At 39.8% G+C, this 22534-nt stretch overlaps 1 protein-coding gene across 1 annotated transcript in view; it reads left to right on the forward strand.

Annotated features, from left to right (window-relative positions):
• The window catches only part of LOC109914682 (laminin subunit alpha-2-like), a 378683-nt gene that overhangs the window by 131449 nt on the left and 224700 nt on the right, over window positions 1-22534 (forward strand). The window contains exons 8-12 of the mRNA XM_048597042.1: window positions 2849-3027; window positions 4825-4924; window positions 5018-5178; window positions 7233-7373; window positions 8425-8592. Of these exons, the coding sequence (XP_048452999.1) occupies window positions 2849-3027; window positions 4825-4924; window positions 5018-5178; window positions 7233-7373; window positions 8425-8592 (749 nt within the window). The remainder of the gene's footprint in view (window positions 1-2848; window positions 3028-4824; window positions 4925-5017; window positions 5179-7232; window positions 7374-8424; window positions 8593-22534) is intronic.

The raw sequence follows: 22534 nt of genomic DNA on the forward strand, positions 1-22534 counted from the left end.
CAAAATAAGATTCTAAATGGATCCAAGCTAGGTAGATGAATTTGCTGCACAGATCAGCTGTGATTTGATTGAATGCTAGAACAAGTTTGAGAGGCTTTCCTGTCCTGCAGGCTTCTTCACAGTATGCCACTGCCTTCATGAATTGCTGGTGTGTGATGATCAGTGGCACATCATAAAATCTGTCCCTGATTTTCTGCCAGCTGCTGTGATGTTCAATCTGGTGTGTTTATTGTCCATTCTACACTCCTTCCTTCTGCACAGCAAGTGCTAAGTTGACTGCTTGGAGATGATCGTTATCTCCTGCACATTTGGCTCATGACGCTATTACGAGTGCAAGTTTGGCCACAAAAGTTCCATTGTAATTAGATCCAGGGGCTAACTACAGCCCTCGTCTGGTATGGCGTACCATTGAAGTCTCTAAAAAACGGTTCAGACTCCTGCATGGCTCTAATGATTTCTCGCAATATACTTGCACGGAGAGCTCTGTTTGATTATTGTTTGCTGCATGGCTGATAACTTTGCTCTGCATAGCAGAGACCATTTGGAACTATATTTGGAGGTTAAGTGTCATGAGTGACAAAGAACAAATAGCAGCAATATGTGGTTGGGATCTGGGGGTTGCTGTGGAGCTTCGGCCTCCAGCCACTGCTTTTTGGTTGGATAGAGGAAGCTGTTGTTGAATTATTATCCGTATTCAGTTACAACACAAGATAAATTTCATTGCCCATCAAGTTAAATGTGACGGAAAAGTGTGACAGGCAAATACAAAAAAAAAACCGCGAGATGGAAATATAGCATGACATTGGAAGTGGTTAAGTGTTATGGCACAAGAATTGCATGCAAAACTTCACATTAAAACATGTGCTATCTTATTAAAACACTCAACAATGAGTACATCTACAATTTAAAAGATGTGGGCATATCTTAGAATACTGGATCAATTTCTGGTAACCAAAGCACAAAGAAACATTCAAATATTAGAGGCAGAAATGATGAAGATGATTTAAGTGAAGTTTTTAAATCTAGAAGGAGATCATTCACAACTGATCTTACAGAACTTTGTAAATAATAGAAATGGGAAATGTAGATTATGTCTACACATTGCACTTTGAGGGCAGGGTCAAAGGGTTTCAAACCCATAAAAGATAAAATTGGAACTGGTATCAGGAATATGTTTTCTATCTCATACATAATTTTCAGATTGTATTGAGGAGCTAAAAGCACAAGCAAGGATCGTTTAAGAAAATATTGGATCCAATTTGGGCTCTGGGTTTTCTCAGGATAGATGAAATAAGATGGAATGAAAGATCTTTTCCACTTGTGACTATGGGCTGGATTTAATGCAGTCTGTTGCAGTGAGAAACCTGATGGCTGGACATGCTGAGTTGAGGGAGAGCCACTCTACCAGTCTCTGCATAGTGGCAAACCTTCCCTTGATAAATAGCAGAAGAGGTTGATCTGGCATTCCTCACCACCAGCAGCAGACTGTGAATTTGGCTCATTAGTGAACAAATTGATGCCCATTTTTCCCTGAATCAACCACAATTTAACATGGCTCAGGGATCAAATGGATTTCCTGTGCTCTTGGCATCTATCCAGCAAGTACTGTGTATTCCCAATCGAGGAACCTAGCATTGGACAGGGAGTTGCTGTCTGTCCTGGCCCTCTCCCCCCACTGCTGCTCTCCTGTGAATACCATCCCATGATTGCCATCCAACATTCAGTCACTTAAAAATAAAACAAAGAACTGTGCGTGCTGGAAATCTAAAATAAGTGTCACTGAATTCAAAACATTAACTCTGCTTTTCTCTCCATAAGTGCTGCCAGACCTGCTGATTTCTCCTGCCCTTTCTGTTTTTGTTTGTTTGAACTTTCCCTCGCTTTTGGTTTGAGATCCCACAATCACCTGGCGTCTCTGTTGCCAGCTGCACGCACTGGCACTTGTGGCATGGAGAAGGGACGGCATCCGACTGGGTCAGTAGATCTCAGCATGTTGACCTTCTGTAATCTGGGAGTTCAATCTGAGGGAAGCTTCAGCAGTGGCCACTTAAGAGCCTGCGCGGCATTTGATTCTGTCTGGCCTTCTCCATGGAACTGATTGGGTTATCCACTAATTCTTAAGTGGTTGAGACCCCCATCAACCCTCTGGAACCTGGTCTTACATTGTAATATTTGTCATGAAATATATGTATATTTTGTTAGAATTCGATTTTCTTTCAATGTAAACACCTATATGCCGTGATTCTTTTCACAATAGTTCATGCAGAGGATTTCAGTCTTAACAAAGCCGAAATAAAAACTGATAGAACTGCAGATGCTGGAAATAAAAAACATAAAAAGAAATTGCTGGAAAAGCTCAGCAGGTCTGGCAGCATCCATGGACAGAAATTAGAGTTAATGTTTCGGATCCAGTGACCCTTCTCCAGAACTAGAGATCTGAAGTTCTGAAGAAGGGTTACTGGACTTGAAACGTCAGCTCTGATTTCTCTCAATGGATGCTGCCAGACCTGCTGAGCTTTTCCGGCAATTTCTGCTCTTAATAATAAAGTCTAATGTTGAAGGGAAGCACATATTTCCCAAAATAAGGGGAGGGAAGACCCAGAGATTAATAGCCTGATGCCATCTAGGTGCACATACTTCTGACTAGACTGTTGGTAATCTTTCTGCTTTGTGCTTCTGTGTCTAAGGCAGTGTTTAGAGGGAATTTATGGTCTAAGAGAAATGTTCTACAAGTTGAAGGAAGGAAAATCATGCTTAATAAGTTCACCCCACTTGAATGAACAATTATTTCAAGTGAAGATTTGTGACATTATTTTGTCTTATCATTTATCAAACTTTATCATTTCAGAATGTAATTGCCATGGAAAAGCTAAAGATTGCTACTATGATGAAGATGTAGCAAACAGGAGCCAGAGTTTAAATATAAAGGGAGAGTACATTGGCGGTGGTGTATGCATTGATTGTGTGAACAATACAACAGGGATAAACTGTGAGACCTGCATTGATGAATATTTCAGACCAGAATGGGTACGTTAACAAAGGAACTTTTTCTGCTGAATTGTTTTTTCTCAAATCTGAGGATTTACACAATGATCATGGTTAAATTTGCATTACAGAAACTTTTGTTTCACAACAATACTTCTATAGGTGGAGCATCTACACATAGCATGTGGAACTAACTTGGAAACAGATAAAAATGGTCGTACATTTGTGATCATCATTAAATTTGTACAATAACAGTTGGATATGGAAATTAACAAGAAATGATTGTGTACATTGTTCGAAATTACTAATATTTAACATAATGGAGCAGAATTTTATTTAGATTTTGAAGCTATATTTGTTCAGAAGTTACCAGAATTGTGAATACTTAAGTATTCTTTTTTTTAATCTCAACGAAGTTATGGGATTGGATTCAATGCCTTTTGTTCACATTATTTCTCATTTAAAAATATAAGGAAGTTAATATCCAAGACTCGTGATGCCCAGTGGGCTTTCCCATCAGAAATTCATGGGTACCCACAATATCTTGCACCTTTAAATCAATGGGCAGAAATATGAAGTTATGTGAACTTTCCTTATTTAAGATTATGACCCAGAATTTCCATTCCTCCTACCTCCCTACACCTCCTTTTGAGCTGCTGGTTAAGTGCAGACCACCAAAAGTTCAGGTCATGTTTTAATTGTTGTAGAAGTGTGTATGGGTCCGAAATAGATAGTGCTGGCAAAATCCACCATGGTGATGCCATATGGGATTTGTGGGAGAACAACTAAGAATCTTGAGGGAGTCAGGTCTACCAACTGGGTCTTCATTACAGTCTCATTAACAATGTATATCCGAGTTCACAGTTGCTATCATGCAATAAATGAGTATGTTAGACTATCAAATGCTTTTCCTCTACCATGCTATACTAACCAGGCTCTGCAAATCCTAACTATGGTGGAATGGTGGCTACAAATATACATACGGTGAGTAATTGCAAAGAGAGCTCATACAACATAGAATCCTGACAGTGTGGAAGCAGGCCATTCGGCCCATCGGGTCCACATCAGCCCTCCGAGGAGCATATCACCCAGACCCACGCCCATATCCTATCCCTCCAACCCTGCATTTCCCCTGACTAACCCATCTAGCCTGTACATCCCAGTACACTATGGGTAATTTAGCATGGCCAATCCACCTAACCCACACATCTTTGAACTTTGGGAGGTAACCGGAGCACCCAGAAGAAACCCACACAGACACGGGGCGAATTTGCATACTCCACTCAGACTGTTGCCCAAGGGTGGAATTGAACCCAGGTTCCTGGCGCTGTGAGGTATCAGTGCTAGCCACTGTGCCACATGATGGGTAGTGGCACAGGTTGGTCATACAAGATCAATGCCCATAACTGAGATGAGTTTGAGTATTTAATTGGGTTGGACGGTGCAGGATTGGGACCTCATTGTCTTCTCTACTTTGCCCCAGTTAAGTCTGGAGCAGACAGCCTTGAGGATAACCTTTCTGCCCTGCTGCTAATTTAAGCCCTTGGTTTGGTTTAATAACAACAGCAGGCGGGGCAGTGTCACACTGGGAGCCTGTACAGCAAACTTTGTCATATTTGCTTGCAGGATTCTGGGACAGGGAGGGCAGCATTCTTAACATCAATTGACCCAGCCTAGCATTGGCAAATTTTGGGGGGAGGGGGAGAAGGGTGTCGTTCATTTTATGTATGAAAGTGCATTATGGTGTACGGTAGTACAAATCAAAAATTGTGATATTATGTTATAGCAAAGAAATATACACATTATTTTCCTCTATCAAGCTTTCACATCTTTCTCCAGATTTCTCCTTATGAACCAAATCCATGTATACCTTGTTTGTGCGATCCAGTTGGGTCCTTTCATAATAAGTGTATTAAGGATATCAAGCACATTGAAGGAGGTAATGTCCTTATGAAATATATATCACATTTCTGCTTCACGATTATGTGGCATATTTGGATTTTTACTTCGCAAATTCTCATTATCATTCTAGGTCTGCTTCCTGGGTCTTGCCACTGCAAGGCTGGTTATGGTGGAGATAAATGTGATAGATGTGCATTTGGTTTCACTGGATATCCAAATTGTGTACCATGTAGCTGTAGTATTGATGGAAGCCTGAACGATGACCCATGCATTGGGTCATGTGTTTGCAAGGTAGTGTATTGTTTTTCCATAATTAAATTGGCACTTTAATGTATTTGCAAATAAAGAGAGGAAAACAGAAAATGCAGATATTATTTCATCAAAATATCATTAACTGTTCATCAGCTAAATATGTTACAAGTATATGGACTTTCACAATGTTGTTGAAAGTTGAATATTCATAAAGTGTAAGAATTAGTGAGTGATAAACTGAAAAGGTTGGTAAATTCTACTCTGGACAACTTATAAATGTCATTTATGTGCAATACTTACTGTTTTTTGTTTCTGTGGGATTATCTTTGGGAACATTGACTATGATAATTTCCTGCTTGATTTCTCATACATTATTTCCAACTGCTGTGATGATGTGGGTACAAGCTAGAAATACCAACCAATGAGTTGCATTGGAGAGCCAATTTGGCACAGGCAGCATATCAGTATATGTGAGTAAGGCTTCTTTTAGGCATCCAAAGTTTCAGATTTAAAATCAATGACTTTTGTTGGTCGACTGTGATGCTGTTGCACTGAAAATGTCAGCTGAAAAATTGGACAAAATGATAGGGAGATGGTGGGAGTTTTGACTGTTGGCTAGAGATCTGGCGAGACTCTTGCATGTTTTTTTGGGAAGGCCCATCACAATGTTATGTCGTTCAGGCTTTTGCTAGGCCAGCAGTGGGCCTTCTGCTTGGATCAAGGACCCCAGGGACAAAATTCCTGCTTGTGAAGAGCTGATGCTGTGTCAGAGGCTGTCAGCCTTTCTGTACTCAGCAGTGCCACAGTTGAATTGGTGGCTGATGCTGGTAATACAGCTATCTGAGGCCTTGGATCAAGGAGGAACCTATGCACAGGTGAGTGATGGCAAGAAGAGCATAACAAAATGGGATTTGAGGGGGAGGAGGGTTTGAAGAGACATGCAGCTAGTGCGGAGGGTGGCCACCAGTGGGCTCCCCTTCCCAGTGTTGGACACTGTGATCAGGTTGAATGTAGAAGCAAGATGAGATTCCTAAATAGACATTGATTGCCTACTTGAGGGTCTGGTTGGGGAGGAGGAACACTGTTCCTATGCCATCCTACCACTAATTTAATCATGGTGATGATAACTCAACAGTGGGCTCCCCAGTTGCTGTGCACCAGCTTCAGTAAAGGGCACACAACTTTCGGAGGGCACAAAATTCTGCTATGGACCATGGTGAACATATCATTGTGGTCACTACCTCAGTGATTGCTTGTGAATTTAAATGACTTGCGAGAGGCTTCTGGTGTTAGATCCTATTAGTTTTAAGCAATGACTAATTTAGTTACATGTCACTAGCCAACAGTTCAGTTTTTTTTAAACGTTCTAACAGCCAAGAGGGAAATCACAGTGCATTTATTAATCCTTTCTGAACAATTACATCTTTGTATCAATTTAACATTTTGATTGTAATATGAGTGATACTTCAAAACTGTCTTTTGTGATAAAGGTTTATATTACTATTGTTTGGGAATTTGGATTTTAAAATTGAGGTAAGGTGGATTTTGCTTTCGCTTCTGTGAAAGTGACTGACTTGCTTTGTTTTAGTGGAGTCAGGCTTTTGGGACTGAAAAGTCTCTAGGCCTCAGAGCTGAAAAGAAGTTTTTAGATCAGCAAAACCGGAACAAGTCAGTTGAATAACATATCTTAAAGTTGAGATAGGAGTTATAGATCTCTGGCTTATATTTTATCAATGTTTCTAGGAAAAGTGTTGAATCTTAGTTTTCTTATCTTGTGTAATAAACCTTTGAGCACCTCGTGAATATGATTCAGACCACTCATCACAGTAACCAAGTTGCCAAAATAATGCTTCCGATTTATCAAGCCAAGTTTCATACTGGGTTTTGATTGTTCAGTGTTACTGTCTGTCAGAATCATAACATTGTTAAGAGGGACATGTGTTATAATGTGATTTTATCAGATACAAGCAAAATGATCTGACATAAAGAATATCTCTCTTTTTATTCCTGGAATGATCTGTGTCTTTTATTACATGAATAACTTTAAAAATTAATCATAAATAGTTAACATGGTTTATGATTGCTACTTCCAGGCCAATACTGAAGGAGAAAATTGTGACCAATGTAAAGCAGGATTCTTCAACTTGCGCTCAGAGAACTACTATGGTTGTGAAAGGTGTTTCTGTTCAGGAGTATCTAGTGACTGTGAGTGCTCTCAATGGAGATACAGTAATGTAAGTGTTCTCAAGTGACAAGATAACCTTTGGCTAATATCTATGTTTCACTGCTTTTGAGGAGTGCGGGATAATGTTTTGCGCTTACACTAAAGTCAGAGAGTTTATCCATTAACCATGGATTTTGGGAAATTGTGGTTGCAGTACTTTTAAATTTCCATCAATTACATGGATAGAAAATTATTAGTGCTGTGACCAGGGCTTGCTTAGATAGGTGGCTGGTAGTAATTGATCTTAGAGAAATATTGCTTTAATTTTCTCTAAGTCATATCCGTAAGACATGTTTGAAAGCATTATCACACTTCCAGTTAGGTTTGACCAATTAATTCCTATAAGTTGGGTGAACCCAATCAGAAACTCACCCTTCAGCAGTGTTAATTTGTGCTCAGTCAGCTGAAGGATATCATCTTTGGCCAATTGCTGCTGTTCCCCAAGGGGCTATTGTGGTACAGCGGTAGTGTCCTTACCTCCGAACCAGGAGATCCAGGTTCAAGTCCTACTGGTTTTAGAGTTGTGTAATAACATTCCTGAACAGGTCAAATAGGAAATATCTTCTTCTCTTCCCGAGATACTCAGCTAAGGCTGACAAACTCACTTCATCATACAAACCCTCAATGTGCATGGCAATTGAAATCCTTTGAAAAAAAAATCACATGGTTAAAAATAAAATTCAGTATCAATTCAGTCAGTCTGCATGAAGGCATATGAGGCCTTGAATTTCCATGAGTGTGTCCTCTTTAACTTTGGAAAAGGACTGACATAAGCAGACAGGGTACAGCTGTTTACAGCAAATTATGGCATTTTTCTGGAGGGTGTGCGTGTTGGGTGAAGTGAGCACAAGGGAAGAATAAAGCCCTTGCAGAACCTCAGGACTGAGATTTTTAGAGAGATGTGTTTGATCACCATGTTATATTGTTTGTCTTTTTTTAAATTACAAGTGGTCTCATTTTTGATCATGCTTTTCAATGTATACTACATGCTAGCAGTAAGATGTCTAGCCAAATTTGAAAAAGGGAAATAATGCATTTTTTCCTTAAATTTTGCATTTTAGGTGACTGACATGTTTGGCTGGTTCCTTACTGATTTACAAGGTACTTTAAAAATCCTCCCCAAGCAGGGGGATAGACGACAGCAGGTGACCATAAATGAATTTGAAGGGAGCCGGGTTTTACCTCGGCAGTATTACTGGAGTGCACCAAGTGCGTATTTGGGCCAAAAGGTATCTAAATTTAAAGTTTTTCAATATTTTAAACTGTTGTTTGGCTGCAACTACTCCTACAGGTGACATCATGGAAGTAATTTGATTCTTCCAGTCCAGTAGGGCTCAGCCAAGGTTACTGTGATCGTTTTACCATACTGCCATTTATATCTCTTCGCTGTGAAATTTTCTTGGAATCTCTGCTCATCTCAGCAATTTCAACATAACTCTCACTGTTCATTGTCACTCTGCTTCGTCAACTTCAATTTTCCCTGTAAATCCTGCGCAATCTATATGCAAGTTGGCCTCACTGAGTTACTGTTTGTGTGTTTGTATGTGTGCGTGTATGCATGTTTGTGCGTGTGTGTGTGCGCGCGCGCACAACCTCACGGAAAAAAAATTAAGGAGACTATGCACTTAAGGAAATCCCCTGTACAATCCATAACAAGGTAAGAGGACCATGGGTGGTACGGTGGCCTACTGGTTAACACTGCTACCTCACAGCGCCAGGAACCTGGTTTCGGTTCCACCTTTGGGCAACTGTCTGTGTAGAGTTTGCACATTCTCCCTGTGCTCTGGTTTCCTCCCGCAGTCCAAGGCTGTGCTGGTTAGGTGGATTGGCCATGGGAGGTGCAGTGTTACAGGGATAGAGAGGGGCGGAAGGGGGAGGTGGATGGTGGAATGCTCTTCGGAGGGGTAGACTTGATGGGCTGAATGGCCTGCTTCCACACTCTAGGGATTCTGTGATTGTATGACTGTTTTTCCACTGTCATTATAATAAAAATATATTTCTTAGAATGTCAACTCTCTTATTAGAGCTTTGACTTATTTCAAAAGTATATGAATTTCAAGTCAACCATTAGTTATGAGAATTACAACCCCGCATCTGATTCTGTGCTGTTTAAGGCAGTTTTCCATAGTCTTTAAATGGTGGGTGACATTGCCTGCGTGTGTGGATCATGGAAATTTAATAAGTATAGCTAGTCATGTTATGCTAACTGTTGAATATCTTGGCGCAGCTTCTATCATTCGTTATCCTTCAAATCCTGACATTCTTTCCTTTAAATGTTTCTGAAAGAACGATCATGTTTTTTTTCACTCGAAAGATGTGAGCGTTATTGGAAAGGCCACCATTTATTTTGCATGAGGTCAGTTGCTATCTTGAACCGCGACAGTCCTTAAGGTGGTACACTCGCAGTGCTGTGAGGTAGGGAGATCTAGGAGTTATACTCAGCAATAATGAAGTAATGGTATATCTTTACATGTCAGTATGGTGAGTGATATGGGCAGGGACCATGCATGTGATAGTGTTCCCATTTACCAGATTGCCTTTTATATTAGGCAGGTAGAAATCGTAGAAATGGAAAGAGTTTTTGCAAAGCTTTGCCAAACTGCTGCAGTTTGCTTTTCAAATTGTTAAGGGATGGTTAGACTCTGTTTTTGGAAGTGGTCAGTACCTGACACTGTGAGGTGTGAATATTACTTGCCACTTTTCAGTGTGAACATTGACCAGGTATTGCTACATGTGGGCTCAAACAGTCTCATATCATTAGTCAGGCGTTCAGTAAGTTTATTCCTGAGATAAAGGGGTCGTCTTATAAAGAAAGAAAGAGCAGGTTAGGCCTATGATCATTGGAGTTTAGAAGGATGAGAACTGAATCTAACAAACTCTTATTGAAACACATAAAATACTGAGACGATGCGCCAGGAGAGATGTTGAGTGGATGTTCTCTCTCGTAGGTTAGGTTGGGAGAAGATGGGGTGAGGTGCACAATTTTAAAATGAGGGTCTCCCATTTAAAATGGCATTGAGGAGCAATTTTGGTTTTGGAATTCTCTCTCATGGTGCATGTCATTGAATACATTCAAGGCTGAGTTATGCAGATTTTTAACCAACAAGAGTATAACAGGTAACTGGGCATGGGCAGGGAAGTGCTGGAAAGGTACACATAATCAAATCAGCCATAATCCTTTTGAATGACGGCACAAGGTTGATGGGTGAATGGACTAATCCTGTTCCTATATCCTGTTCCTATATCCTATAATCTCATGATACCAATAGCTGAGCACAACAGCCCAATCTGTCTGCTTTGGGAAAGAACATTTTAATAAGTTTAAAGGCCCATACAGCCCAGACTCTTGTAGAAAAAAAAAGTGATGTAGCTAAACTATGTTTGCCATAACATCACTGTGTTCTTCAATAATATTGGTTATGTTACCTTCCCTCCCAAATGTTCATAAGTGGAATATTGCTGAAAGGGGAGACATTAGTGATTTTTTTTTTTAATCTTGCATCCATCAGGAAAACATAAGAACACCTAACTTCAAATCATTCCAACATTTCACAATGCTAATTGGCTAAAGTATTGCCATGACAAAAAGCAATGGGGAACTATGGGATCTTCAGGTAATTCAAATCTGAGACGATTTCCCAAATTCCTTTTTCCCCTGCAGTATAAATTGTGATGATGATTTTAAATTTGACATTCTTGTGTTTATCCTGATAAGTGAAAGGCAAAATGCTTCGGAAGCATGCCTCTTTTGTCAGCAATGTTTATATGTTGCACAACGTGATGAATATTTATGAGAAGAATGTTTTCTGTACACAAATTTGGGGCCTGTCATGCAGGATAGGCTGATTATGCTTTAATATTTAAATGAATTTCCTGCCTATTCATGGACACACTTCACTTTCTAGATATTTTACATGTTAAAAATTGATGTGCAATATTAAGTGGGCAGATACTCTGTAAAATGAGTTAACCTGATTATAAAGTGTGTCCTATAAATCCATAATAACAAGACAGTAGAGAATTGATGATTTTAATTCCAGTGTACTCGTAAGGAACTGAGCTGGGAATGCGTTTGGGGAGTGGAAAACTTTGCAAAAACTTGAAGATTTTCTCATCTAAGTCAGTAGAATTTTCATGTTCAATTCATCACGGAAATCATGACTAATTAACCATAAATTGAATTAATTGATTCAACTTACATCATCTAGTTCATAAGTCATTTACTTTTCTGAGTCATGTCAATAATTTAATGACTTTTTTTCTAGAAAAAGTATGACATATTTGAGCATGTTTATTTTCATATGATTATATTAAAGATGATATATTAGCTACTTAAAGCCTGTCATTAAATCATACAAAATGATAGATAATAATCAAGAAGAAAAAATAACTCACTTCATGTGGGAATAGCACTGCAGCAATAATGATTGTTTTGTTTGATATTTCCAGGAAGGGGCAACAAATTTGTCTGCAAATATTAATGTTCCTTTTTGGAATGTAAGGGAGTTATCATTCACATTCATGTGGCTCACAGACTGCGATTAATATTTTATAAATTAGCTTAAAATTGGAAGTGTAATGACTGAGAGCAAGCCAATTCATAGTGAAAGAGACCATTGCAATTATATATATGTATATTTATATATATATATGTATACTGTCTCTTGGATGAGTAGCAACCTATTATCTGTAATAGGCTATTATGATGATAAATAACCTATCTTTGAGATTCTAGCTTAATGCACACTCCAGTAGTTTCACCCAAACTTAGAACATTAGCTATCATCTTTAGATTGACGAGAATGACAGCAGTGTGTGGCATGTCTGCATGGATAGCTGCAGACATTTACTTTTATCTGACTGAATACATTTAATGCAATCCACTTGAAAAATGCAAAATGTCCCTTTCAGAGCAACTCCCAACCCATCATTTCACAAAACATTATTTTCATCGAAACCTAAAGGACACCTCACTGAGTGTCTGATTTGCTACTGAGTTGAAATTGAACTTAAAAGCTTGCTGTGCTTTAAAAAAATACTTGGTCTATATACACAGTCTCCACTGCTTGTGCCATGCACAGTTATCACAAGTAGCTCCCTAAAGCAGGAAAATGGAGCTGACCAAATGACATTTCTGCCGAAAGCAATTGCAATTTCAAGATGCTGTTTATTACTTATAAGCCTGTCTATGGCATAATATCTTTCTTTTAACAGGCTTCACAGCTTTAATAATTGCAGAATTTAGCCTCTTGTCCCAGATCTGGACACAGCATGAAGGTTTGTTTTTCTTATTCTGCTGGTTTCCTTTCCCGCTGTGCATTCAGTTGGATCGAAGGTCAGCTTCACATGAGAGAGCCAATCAAGCATCTCAAAGAAGCACAACTTTAGAGAACAGAGATAGCTCAAAGGTCAAACAATCAGCTGACCAAAAGCTGAATGCAATGCAGCAGTAGCTTCACTTATGAATGCCCACATCATTCCAGTCTTCTGTATTCTTTTTAAGAATTTTTTCTCCATTGATCCCATATAATTAGGCTCGTTGAAAGAAACCCAGGATGTAGGTGCTAGTGTAGTTGAGTATGGATGTTGAAATTATCTCTTCGGATAGTAATATATTTGTCTGCTTGGTTCTTTCCTTATAATTAGTACACAAGTGTCAAATAGCTTGAAGGAACAGGCATCCAGCAGGCCTGTGCTAACAGTGATTGATGATCATTCCTGTCTTATGATCACTTGATTGGTACAGAGCACACAGTCACCTCCCACTCTCCAACCATTGCGAGAACCTCACCTAAGAACAAGATTAGGAAGTAAGGAATCACAGTAGATTAGAATACAAACTCAAATTTGCCAAACAGCACCAGCTGTATATCAGAGATAGTAGGAACTGCAGATGCTGGAGAATCTGAGATAACAAGATGTAGAACTGGATGAACACAGCAGGCCAAGCAGCATCAGAGGAGCAGGAAGGCTGACGTTTCGGGCCTAGACCCTTCTTCAGAAATATCGCCTCTTCTTGCATAATATCCAGCAGCTACTCCTTGAATAGTTTTGTAGACTGGAACTTCGATAACATTAATGATTTGCCACATAACTCATTGCAGTGGTAATAATATGTATTTCCTGATGTAAATACAATGCTGGAAGGGTGTGTTCTATTTCATTCGCTAATTGGATGTGGATGTCGCTGGCTAGGCCAGCGTTTATTGCTTATTCCTAATTGCACACTAGAAGGTGATGGTGAACAGCCTTCCTGAAATACTAAAGTCTATGTGGTATAGCTACACCTACAATACTGTTAGAAAGGGAGTTCCAGGATTTTGACTCAGATACAGCGAAGGAACCATGATATATTTACAAGTCAGGATGTGTGTGGCTGCATTTGTCCTTCAGGGTGTCGAGATCATGACTTTCGAAGGTACTGTCAAAGGTGCCTTGGTGAGTTACTGCAGTGCATCTTCTGGATGGTATATACTGCTGCCACTATGCATCAGTGATGAAAGGAGTGAAGGTGGTGCTTGGGATGACAAACAAGAGGGCTGCTTTGTCCTGGATGGCGTTGAGTGTCTTGAGTCTAGTGGGACTTGCATTCCAGGCAACTGGAAGGCATTCCATCAAACAGCTGACATGTTATTTTTAAAAATGGTGGCAATGTGTTGGGAGATATGAGCTTTTATGATACAATACAGCATACGAAACACTGTGATATGATATGAAACAATGTGATATTATATGATATTCCTAAGCTCTGACCTCCTGTTGTAGCCACTATATTTGTTTAGCCCAGTTTCTAGTTAATAGTAAACCTGCTGCCCACGGATGATGATATTGGACAACGTTGTGATCATTATGCCATTGAACGTCGAGAGACAAAGGTTAGGTCCTTTCTTGTTGGGTATGATCTTTGCCTGCCACTTACATGGTGTTATAGGAACACTGTGAAGGGCAGAGCTTGAGGGTGGAGGTTGTGCCTGATGTGGCAAAGGGACCCTCAAGGTGGTCGCCTGCTCCCTTCTTGTCTCAGGTAAGAACACAGTGACCTGCCAGGTTTCCTATTAAAGGTTTGGATGGTGAAGAATTTGTTAAATATGTTCAATAAACTTTTCTTTATCAACATGTCAATGTCCCCACTTGAGAAGGAGCAAAACTTGACCTTTTCTTGGGTAATAAGATAGGGCAAGTAACTGAAATGATAGTAAGGAAACACTCTGGGCCCAGTGATCATGATTCTATTGGTTTTAAAATAGAAATGGAAAAGGATAAGACTTCCATAAAAGTTAGAGTTTTTAATTGGAAGAAGGCACATTTTCATGGTATGAATGAGAACTTTCAAAAGTTGATTGGAGAAGACTGTACCCAGGTGAAGAGATGTCTGAAAAGTGGGAGGCTTTCAAAAGTGTGATGTTGAGAGTTCAGAGTCGTTATGTCCCTGTTAGAGTGAAAGGTAAGGCTGGTAGGATTAGAGAGCAAAGGATAATTAACGATATTGAGTCTCTGGTCAAGAATTAAAAAGAATCATATATTAGATATATACAGCTGTGTTCAAATTAATCTCTTGAACAGTATAAAGAATGTAGGGGCGTTCTTAGGAAGATCAGGAAGGCAAAGAGGGGATATGATATAGTCTTGGCAGATAAGGTTAAGAATAATCCAAAGAGATTCTACAAATACATTAAGAGCAAGAGAACAACTAGAGAGGGAGTTTTGTTGAACTTCGGGAGATGAGAGAGATAATAAATGAACATTTTGTGTCCGTTTTTACCTTGGAGAAAGAAATGGAAGCTGCAGAACTCAGGAAATAAATATAGATGTTCTGAAAATGGCTCACATTACAGAAGAGGATGTGCTGGAGTACTTAGAAAATATAAAGGTAGATAAATCTCCCGGACCTGAACAAGTGTATCCCAAGACATTGTGGGAAGTTAGGGAGGAAATTGCTGGGACTTTTGCAGAAATATTTGCATCATCTATAACTATGAGTGAAGTGCCGGAAGACTGAAGAGTGGCTAATGTTGGGCTTTTGTTTAAGAAAGGTTGTAAGGAAAAGCCTGGAAACTATTGACCTGTGAGTCTGACTTCGGTGGTGGGTGAGTTGTTGGAGGTGATTCTGAAAGATAGGATTTACATGCACTTGGAGAGGCAAGGAATGATTAGGGCTAGTCAGCATGGTTTTATGCAAGGGAAATAGTGTCTTACAACCTTGATTGAGTTTTTTGAGGAAGTAACCAAGAAGATTGATGATGGCAGAGCAGGAGACGTTGTTTATTTAGACTTCACTAAAGCCTTTGACAGGGTTCCACATGGTAGACTAATTAGTAAGGTTAAGACATGTAGGATTCAGGGTGAGCTTGCCATTTAGATGCAAATTTGGCTTAATGGCAAGAGACTGAGAGTTGTGGTGGAGGGTTGCTGTTTGGGCTGGAGGCCTGTTACCAACAGTGTTTCACAGGGATTGGTGCAGGGTCCACTTTTAGTTGTCATTTATATAAATGATTTACTTGAGAATATAGATGGGTGGTTAGTAAGTTTGTGGATGACACCAAAATTGATGGTATTGTGGACAGTGAAGAAGATTATCTCAGATCACAAAGAGATCTTGATCAATTGGGTCAATGGGCTGAGGAGTGGCTGATGGAGTTTAATTTGGATAAATGCGATGAATTGTACTTTGGTAAAACAAACAAGAGTAAGACCTAATTAATTAAAAGTGGGGCCTAGGCTAGAGCTATAGCACAGAGATACCTAGGGATTCATGTAGATAATTCTTTGAAGTTTGTGTCACATGTAGGCAGGGTAAGAAGGCATTTAGGACACATGCCTTCATTGTTCAGATCTTTGAGTATAGGAGTTGGGCCGTCATGTTGAGGTTTTACAGGACGTTTGTGAGACCTCTTCTGGAGTACCATGTCTGGTTCTGGTTGCCATCTTAATGGAAGGTTGTTATTAAGCTAGAGAGGGTTCAGAAAAGATTTACTGGGATGTAGCTGGGAATGGAGGATTTGACTTATAAGGAGGGGCTGGATAGGCTGGGACGTTTTTTGCTGGAGCATCCGAGGTTGACGTGACCTTATTGAGGTTTATAAAATCATGAGGGGTATAGATAAGGTGAATGCCAAGTGTCCTTTCCCTAGGGTTGGGGATTTCAAGACTTGGGGGCATATTTTCAAAATGAGAGGAGAAAGATTTAAAAAAGACACAAGAAATAACTTTTTTACACAGAGAGTGGTTTGTATGTGGAATGAACTTCCAGAGGAAGTGGTGGTTGCGGGTACAGTTACAATATTTAAAGGACATTTGGATATGTACGTGAATAAGAAATGTTTGGGAAGATATGGGCCAAGCTCAGGTAGGTGGGACTAGTTTAGTTGGGGATTATGGTCAGCATGGACTGGTTGAACCGAAGAGTCTGTTCCCATGCTGTCTGACTCTATGACAGTTGCCCCTGAACCATCCTGTCAAGCTCAACATTGAAGATGGGTGGTGTGGCCTTTAAATGGGCAATAATCGGTGACTGAAAGGCCTTAGATTGGACAAGGGCAGGTGGGCCACTGTAAGCCTTTGCTGCTGTGTATTAAATTCTGGTCAGTTGGGGCAGGCAGGAACGTGATGGGAATGGCATTCAGTGAATCTTAGAACTAGAAGTTCAGCCATGCAATATTGTTGTGGAAAACAGAGGCCAAGAAGGTTCATACATCTCTAAATCCAGCTTTTCAGGAAGAACTGATGAGGCATGTAAGTCACCATACTCAGAATCAGGGCTCAACATTTCTTTTTATTCTTGAGGGCTGTTTCTGAGACTTTCTAAATTTTGATTTTTGGTGGCTTTTCTCTGGCTCTAGGGCTCCTTAGCTTGAAATGTGTATGTTAGAGAGCAAATTGCTCTTGAAGTAGAAATTTGCAACCTCGGTCCCTGCCTGCATTAAAGAATATTAAAGAAATGAGAAAAATGATGCTGGGCAGGCAGCCAAGAATATAACAACAATTAAGCAATTTTTTTCTTTATTCACCTCTCTAACCCCTGCCATTCATTTCATACTACCTCCCCCACCCAGCCTCGCTCCCACCTTATCAACTTCCTCCAGTCGCTGACCTTACAGCAAACACAAGACCAGGAAAGTCAGGATTTTCTGAATTGGCTGAACTCCCAATTTCTTTTATATACAATTTATTTGGAAAAAAATACACGCACGTTTTGACAACCAAAACGTGCTCGTTTCCAGATGCTTCCATAGCAAAGAGAAGTCTAAGGGGTGGACAGAGAAACTTCCAATATTATACAGAACTTGAATTTAATGCAGAATGGCTTCCTGACATGTGATGAACTGAAGGCATAGATGTGGAAAAGTTTCTTTTGGTCTAAATGAATGATCTGCAATTCCAGAATGATTGCACCTATAATTCATGTCTTGGAAGCCATATCCCGCAAAATTTCAGAATGGGGAAATGAATTAAAGAAAGATCACCTCTGTCTTTACAGTGTGTGGGCTACTCTTTGGTAGAAGATTCATCTATCACCCCATTTATTTTTAGTGTCAGGCGGAACCCATTCCTCAGGCTTTTAACTAACGGACTTGGCAGAATGTGGGTGGGGGCAGTGAACCTATGGCATTCCAGCTTCATGGAGATTTTGAAGTTACTGATTTGGTGGTGGATGATTAGACTAGACTTTTATTGTCACATGTACTCAAGTACAAAAGTGTGGGAGTACAGTGAAAAGTTTACAATGTTGCTGCACCCAGTGGCATCTTAGGTATAAGTCAATAGGTACCAAAACTAAGAACAAGGTAGAAAGAAATGAGGAACAAGTTAAAAGTTAACCATTATAGTCCTTCTTAGTACTTAGTTGAAAGATAAAGAAATAAAGCAATAGGGTTAGCCCTACCCCTATCACATCCTCCTAAATCAGTTGAGAGCTTTATAAATGCATATAAATTGAATTGCATCGATAGGACTCCAAACGACAGGACAGGATTCATCCCACCTGGCAGAAGTTGCTCTGTAAACTTTCCCATGGGGGTCTGAGTGGAGCAGAAGTGTCTCTCAGAGCTCACCAGGAAAGTCATGGCTGCCTTGAGCACTTCCCAGCGTTCCTTTCTAAGTTCTGAGAATAATCATTTCAGAATTTAAAAAAATGCGAACTTTGTTTCCCTCTCCACAGATTCTGCCAAACCTACTCAGTTTCTCCCGCACTTCCTGTTTTTCAAACCTCCAGCATCCACAGTATTTTGCTTTTATTCCTCTTTATAATATTTATTCATTGGATGTGGGTACTGCTGGAAAGATTATTTGTTGCCCATCCATAGTTGCCCTTGAGAAGATGGTGGTCTACCGATAGTCAGCCCTCAAGACCATGTGAAAAACCCTCCCTTTGAGCTAATTGCTGTGTGATTTTTAACCAAGCACTGTCAGAGAGTTCACTTCTTTTGCTGCAGTTGGACATCCAGCTGTGGATTGTAAATGGGACCTGAGGGTTTTAAAAAAAAGGTCCAGACCTGAAATTTGGGCAGTGGAGGTAGGTTTCAGTGGTCATTGATCATACTTGAAGCTCATGGGAGATGGGATGTATTCAAAGTCATGGTGAAGAGTGAATGAGATACTGTGTAGAATGCTTTCACCTTGCGCTCAGTCAGAGATAAAAAGTCAACACTCCACTTGACTGGACTTCACCCTCACAGAATTATTATAGCACCGAAGGAGGTCACTCAGCCTGCTCTGTTTGCACTGGCTCTCTAATTGAAATTATCTTGTGCTGTTCTCCTACCTTTGTGTATAAATCCTGCACATTCTGCTTCTTCCAAATAGCATTTCAATTTCCTTTACACTTCCATAATTAAATCTACTTTTACCACACTCTCAGGCCATGCTTTCCAAACTTTAGTCCCTTGCAATGTGAAAATTTTTTAATCTCCTGTTGTTTTTTGCCAGTTACAATAAATCTGTGCCCTTTTGTTCCCAATCCTTGCATTAATGCGAACAATTTTCCCCTATTCTGTGTAGTGATTTTGAATATCTTTACCAATTCTCCTCTCAGCATTCTCTTTTCTGAGGAAAACAGCCCAACTTGTCCAGTCTGTCTTCATAACTGAAATTCCCCATCCTTGGGAACCATTCTCATCAGTCTTCTCTCAACTCTGTCTGATTCCTGCATGCCTTCTCTACAATCTACAGTTCAAAACAGATGCAGTATTCCAGCTGAGGCTGAACAAGTGTCTTATAGAAGGTCCTGCATAACCTCCATGTTCAGTAAAGCCCAGGATATCGTGTGCTTTATTGATCGGCCTCTCAACCTGATCTGCCACCGTAAATGACTCATACATGTACTCACCCATAGCCTGCAAATCTTTTAGAGTTGTACTCTTTATTTTCCATTCTTCTCGCTACCACTCTTGAGAGAATGTCCTGTCATCCAGGCTTCCTTATTTGAAGACCAAATGGCAGGCAAATGTGCATTGGAATAAACTTTAGAGCCTTTAGCGTCTCTGACTGGAATACGAATAAAGGCTTCAATTTGCATGCCCATGCAGTGGTTCAACCTAGCAGGAGAGTAAAATGATCTTTGGTAAATTTGAATCTCAGCATTGTCATCTCCTCTTTGAAGATGTATGTTCTTTGTACCCCGCACTTCCAATAAAATCTGTCTCAGCAACATCAAAAACTTGTTTTCGTGTGTGACCACATTCTTGAGAAACTCTCTTTAAGTAAGCAAGGAATTCATTAGTTGCTTCACTATTGGTGCAGAATGCTTCACCAGTTCCTTTCATGTTTTCATATTACCTGCAGTTCTGGATTCAGGACTGGATTCACAGTCTGTTTACCTTCACTACTGCAATAACCCTTCAAGTGCGTGGATCTGTAATTGGACAAGGAAAGTGGAGTGCTGATGTAAACGTAGAGGCCTGCAAAGCAGTAATGACTGCCCTCTTCTTAGAGTTGCACATTAAAAGGGGCGGGTTAAAAAATTATAGATTGGAGGCATATAGGTTTCTATTTCACAAACATTCTGCTTGTATGCTTCGACTTGCTGCAGATGAGAACTCAGCATCTCAGTCGGGGATCTGACTGAAAAAGCACATGAAGTCCAACGGATCGTTAGCTTCTATGAGCTACACACACACATGCAGCGCAGTATTCCAGACTTCCATTGAGCTTTCTGTCTTAGATATTTGCACAACACTTTCTGGCCTTTTATGGATTTCTCAGCTTCCAGGATAGTAGACAGAAGACGCATGTTCGTTATGAGTCAGTAATACCCGTGTCGACAGAGAACAGGCATGGTCTTCTAGGTTACTAGCCAAGTGACATTACCACTACATCACCATCTCCCCTTAAGTGCTTGTGATTTAATTACTTCTCATAACAATAAATAGTGAAGACTAAACAACTAATTGAATTATTAATCATAGTAGATCGATGAAGATATCAGTAGACTGAGCTGCGTATCTGCATCCTGTTTAAGGAAGTTTGCAATGTTTGCAAAAACATTTTTGTTTTGATATTTCATTAAAGATTTAATTTCCGGTTTGTTTTGTAAATTTCAGACATGCTGAACCAACATCCTGAGAAAATCTTGCATATATCTCCCAACTAAGAATGTGCAGACTTCTTACACTTTATGTTGTAGATTTACCAAGTGAAATGGTCGACCTGATGGTCCATTTTAACATTTGCTATTTTAAAGAAGTACATAGCAATTTATTTTGGCTCACATTTAACATTAAAGTTCCAGTATGTCATATGTAATTTCCCAGAGGAGATAACCCACACTATTGGTCTTAAGATAATTTATTTATGCATTAAGTAGGAAATTAGAAACTGTGTTTTATTTACAAGTTGTATCAAAATGTGCAGTTGTTCTTTTTTTTCTAGTTTGTCAGCCATTCCTTAAGATGTTCTCACCTCATTAGAGCTCTTCACAAGGCAGGTATCTGCTGCTGCCTTGTCCATGTGGTCAGGTTTCATGTTTGACCCATTAGGCTACTTCACTACATAGGAGAGTACAGTTGATGCTCAACCTCTTCTTGTAATGTTTGCACACGTATACTTCAGCAGAGGATCACTGTGGTAGAAATATTCTTATCTCCTTCCCTAACCAAGGTCTTTACAGCAAGGTGTGACTGATCAGGCCGTTATTTTGCTAAGATCTGTCCATTCAGCAATCCAAAAATTTGCACTTAGTTCTATGGCACTTATGACACATTTTGTATCATGAAAATTAGAAGAAAATTATATACTTTGCCAAGAAAGTATTCTGTTGCTTACTTTAATACAGATAATTCTCCTATTTCTGAAGAACAAAAGTTCAATTGTTCTGTTATACTAAACTGCACATTATGTCAAAAGTGCCTGGAGCAAAAAGATAACTTTAGTCACTTTCCTGCATAGTCTGCCCCATTCCCACCTCCTAAAATTGTAAGAAGCTCCGAATAATTATCTATCTCTAATGTTTCTCCTCTTTCACCTTGCTCACCAAATCAAGCATTCATCCGTGTCTTCCCTAATCCAAGTCTTGATCTTGTGCCTACTCTAGGTTTTTCTCTTCTTGTAGTACTTAACCTGAGAAGATCCCTTTCCTAATTTCTGTCATCTATTCCTACAAAATTGCTGACAACTCAGCTTTCTTTCCCTGGCAGTCTTCTGGCTGCCTTTGTAAATACATCCTTCGATATGAGTGATCTTCCCTCTCTTTCCTATGATTGTTATTGCCACCCACCCCCGCACTTCAAACAAGAATCACTCTGAGTCCCTTTGTTTTTTGAATCAACCTTTTCTTTATTCTGCTCCACCTGTCTAAATGTGATCACAGCATCTCCCACAATGGCTTTGCAAACCCAGGAGATCCTGAAGGATCTGTTTCCATCTAACTTGCTGTGGTTTGATATTGTAATCCAAGGATTTGGGATTGGCTTCCACAAATATACCCAGTGATACCCATTTGTCGCCTCTGTAATGTTAGATTGTTTAGGATCCAATTTTGGACGTGCTGCCATTTCCCCAAGTTAAACATTGGGAAGATTGAAGCCATCTTGACCACAAACTTTATACTGTATGACCCTATCTTGGGCTCCTGCCTAAGGTTGAACCAAACTGCTTATAAATTTGCCACCCCATTCCACCATCCTGTTGAAATAAGCTCCTGACCTGAACACACTTTCATGTTCACCTCAGTCCACT

The sequence above is a fragment of the Rhincodon typus genome, chromosome 5 (assembly GCF_021869965.1).
Source record: "Rhincodon typus isolate 14 chromosome 5, sRhiTyp1.1, whole genome shotgun sequence".
Classification (NCBI taxonomy): domain Eukaryota; kingdom Metazoa; phylum Chordata; class Chondrichthyes; order Orectolobiformes; family Rhincodontidae; genus Rhincodon; species Rhincodon typus.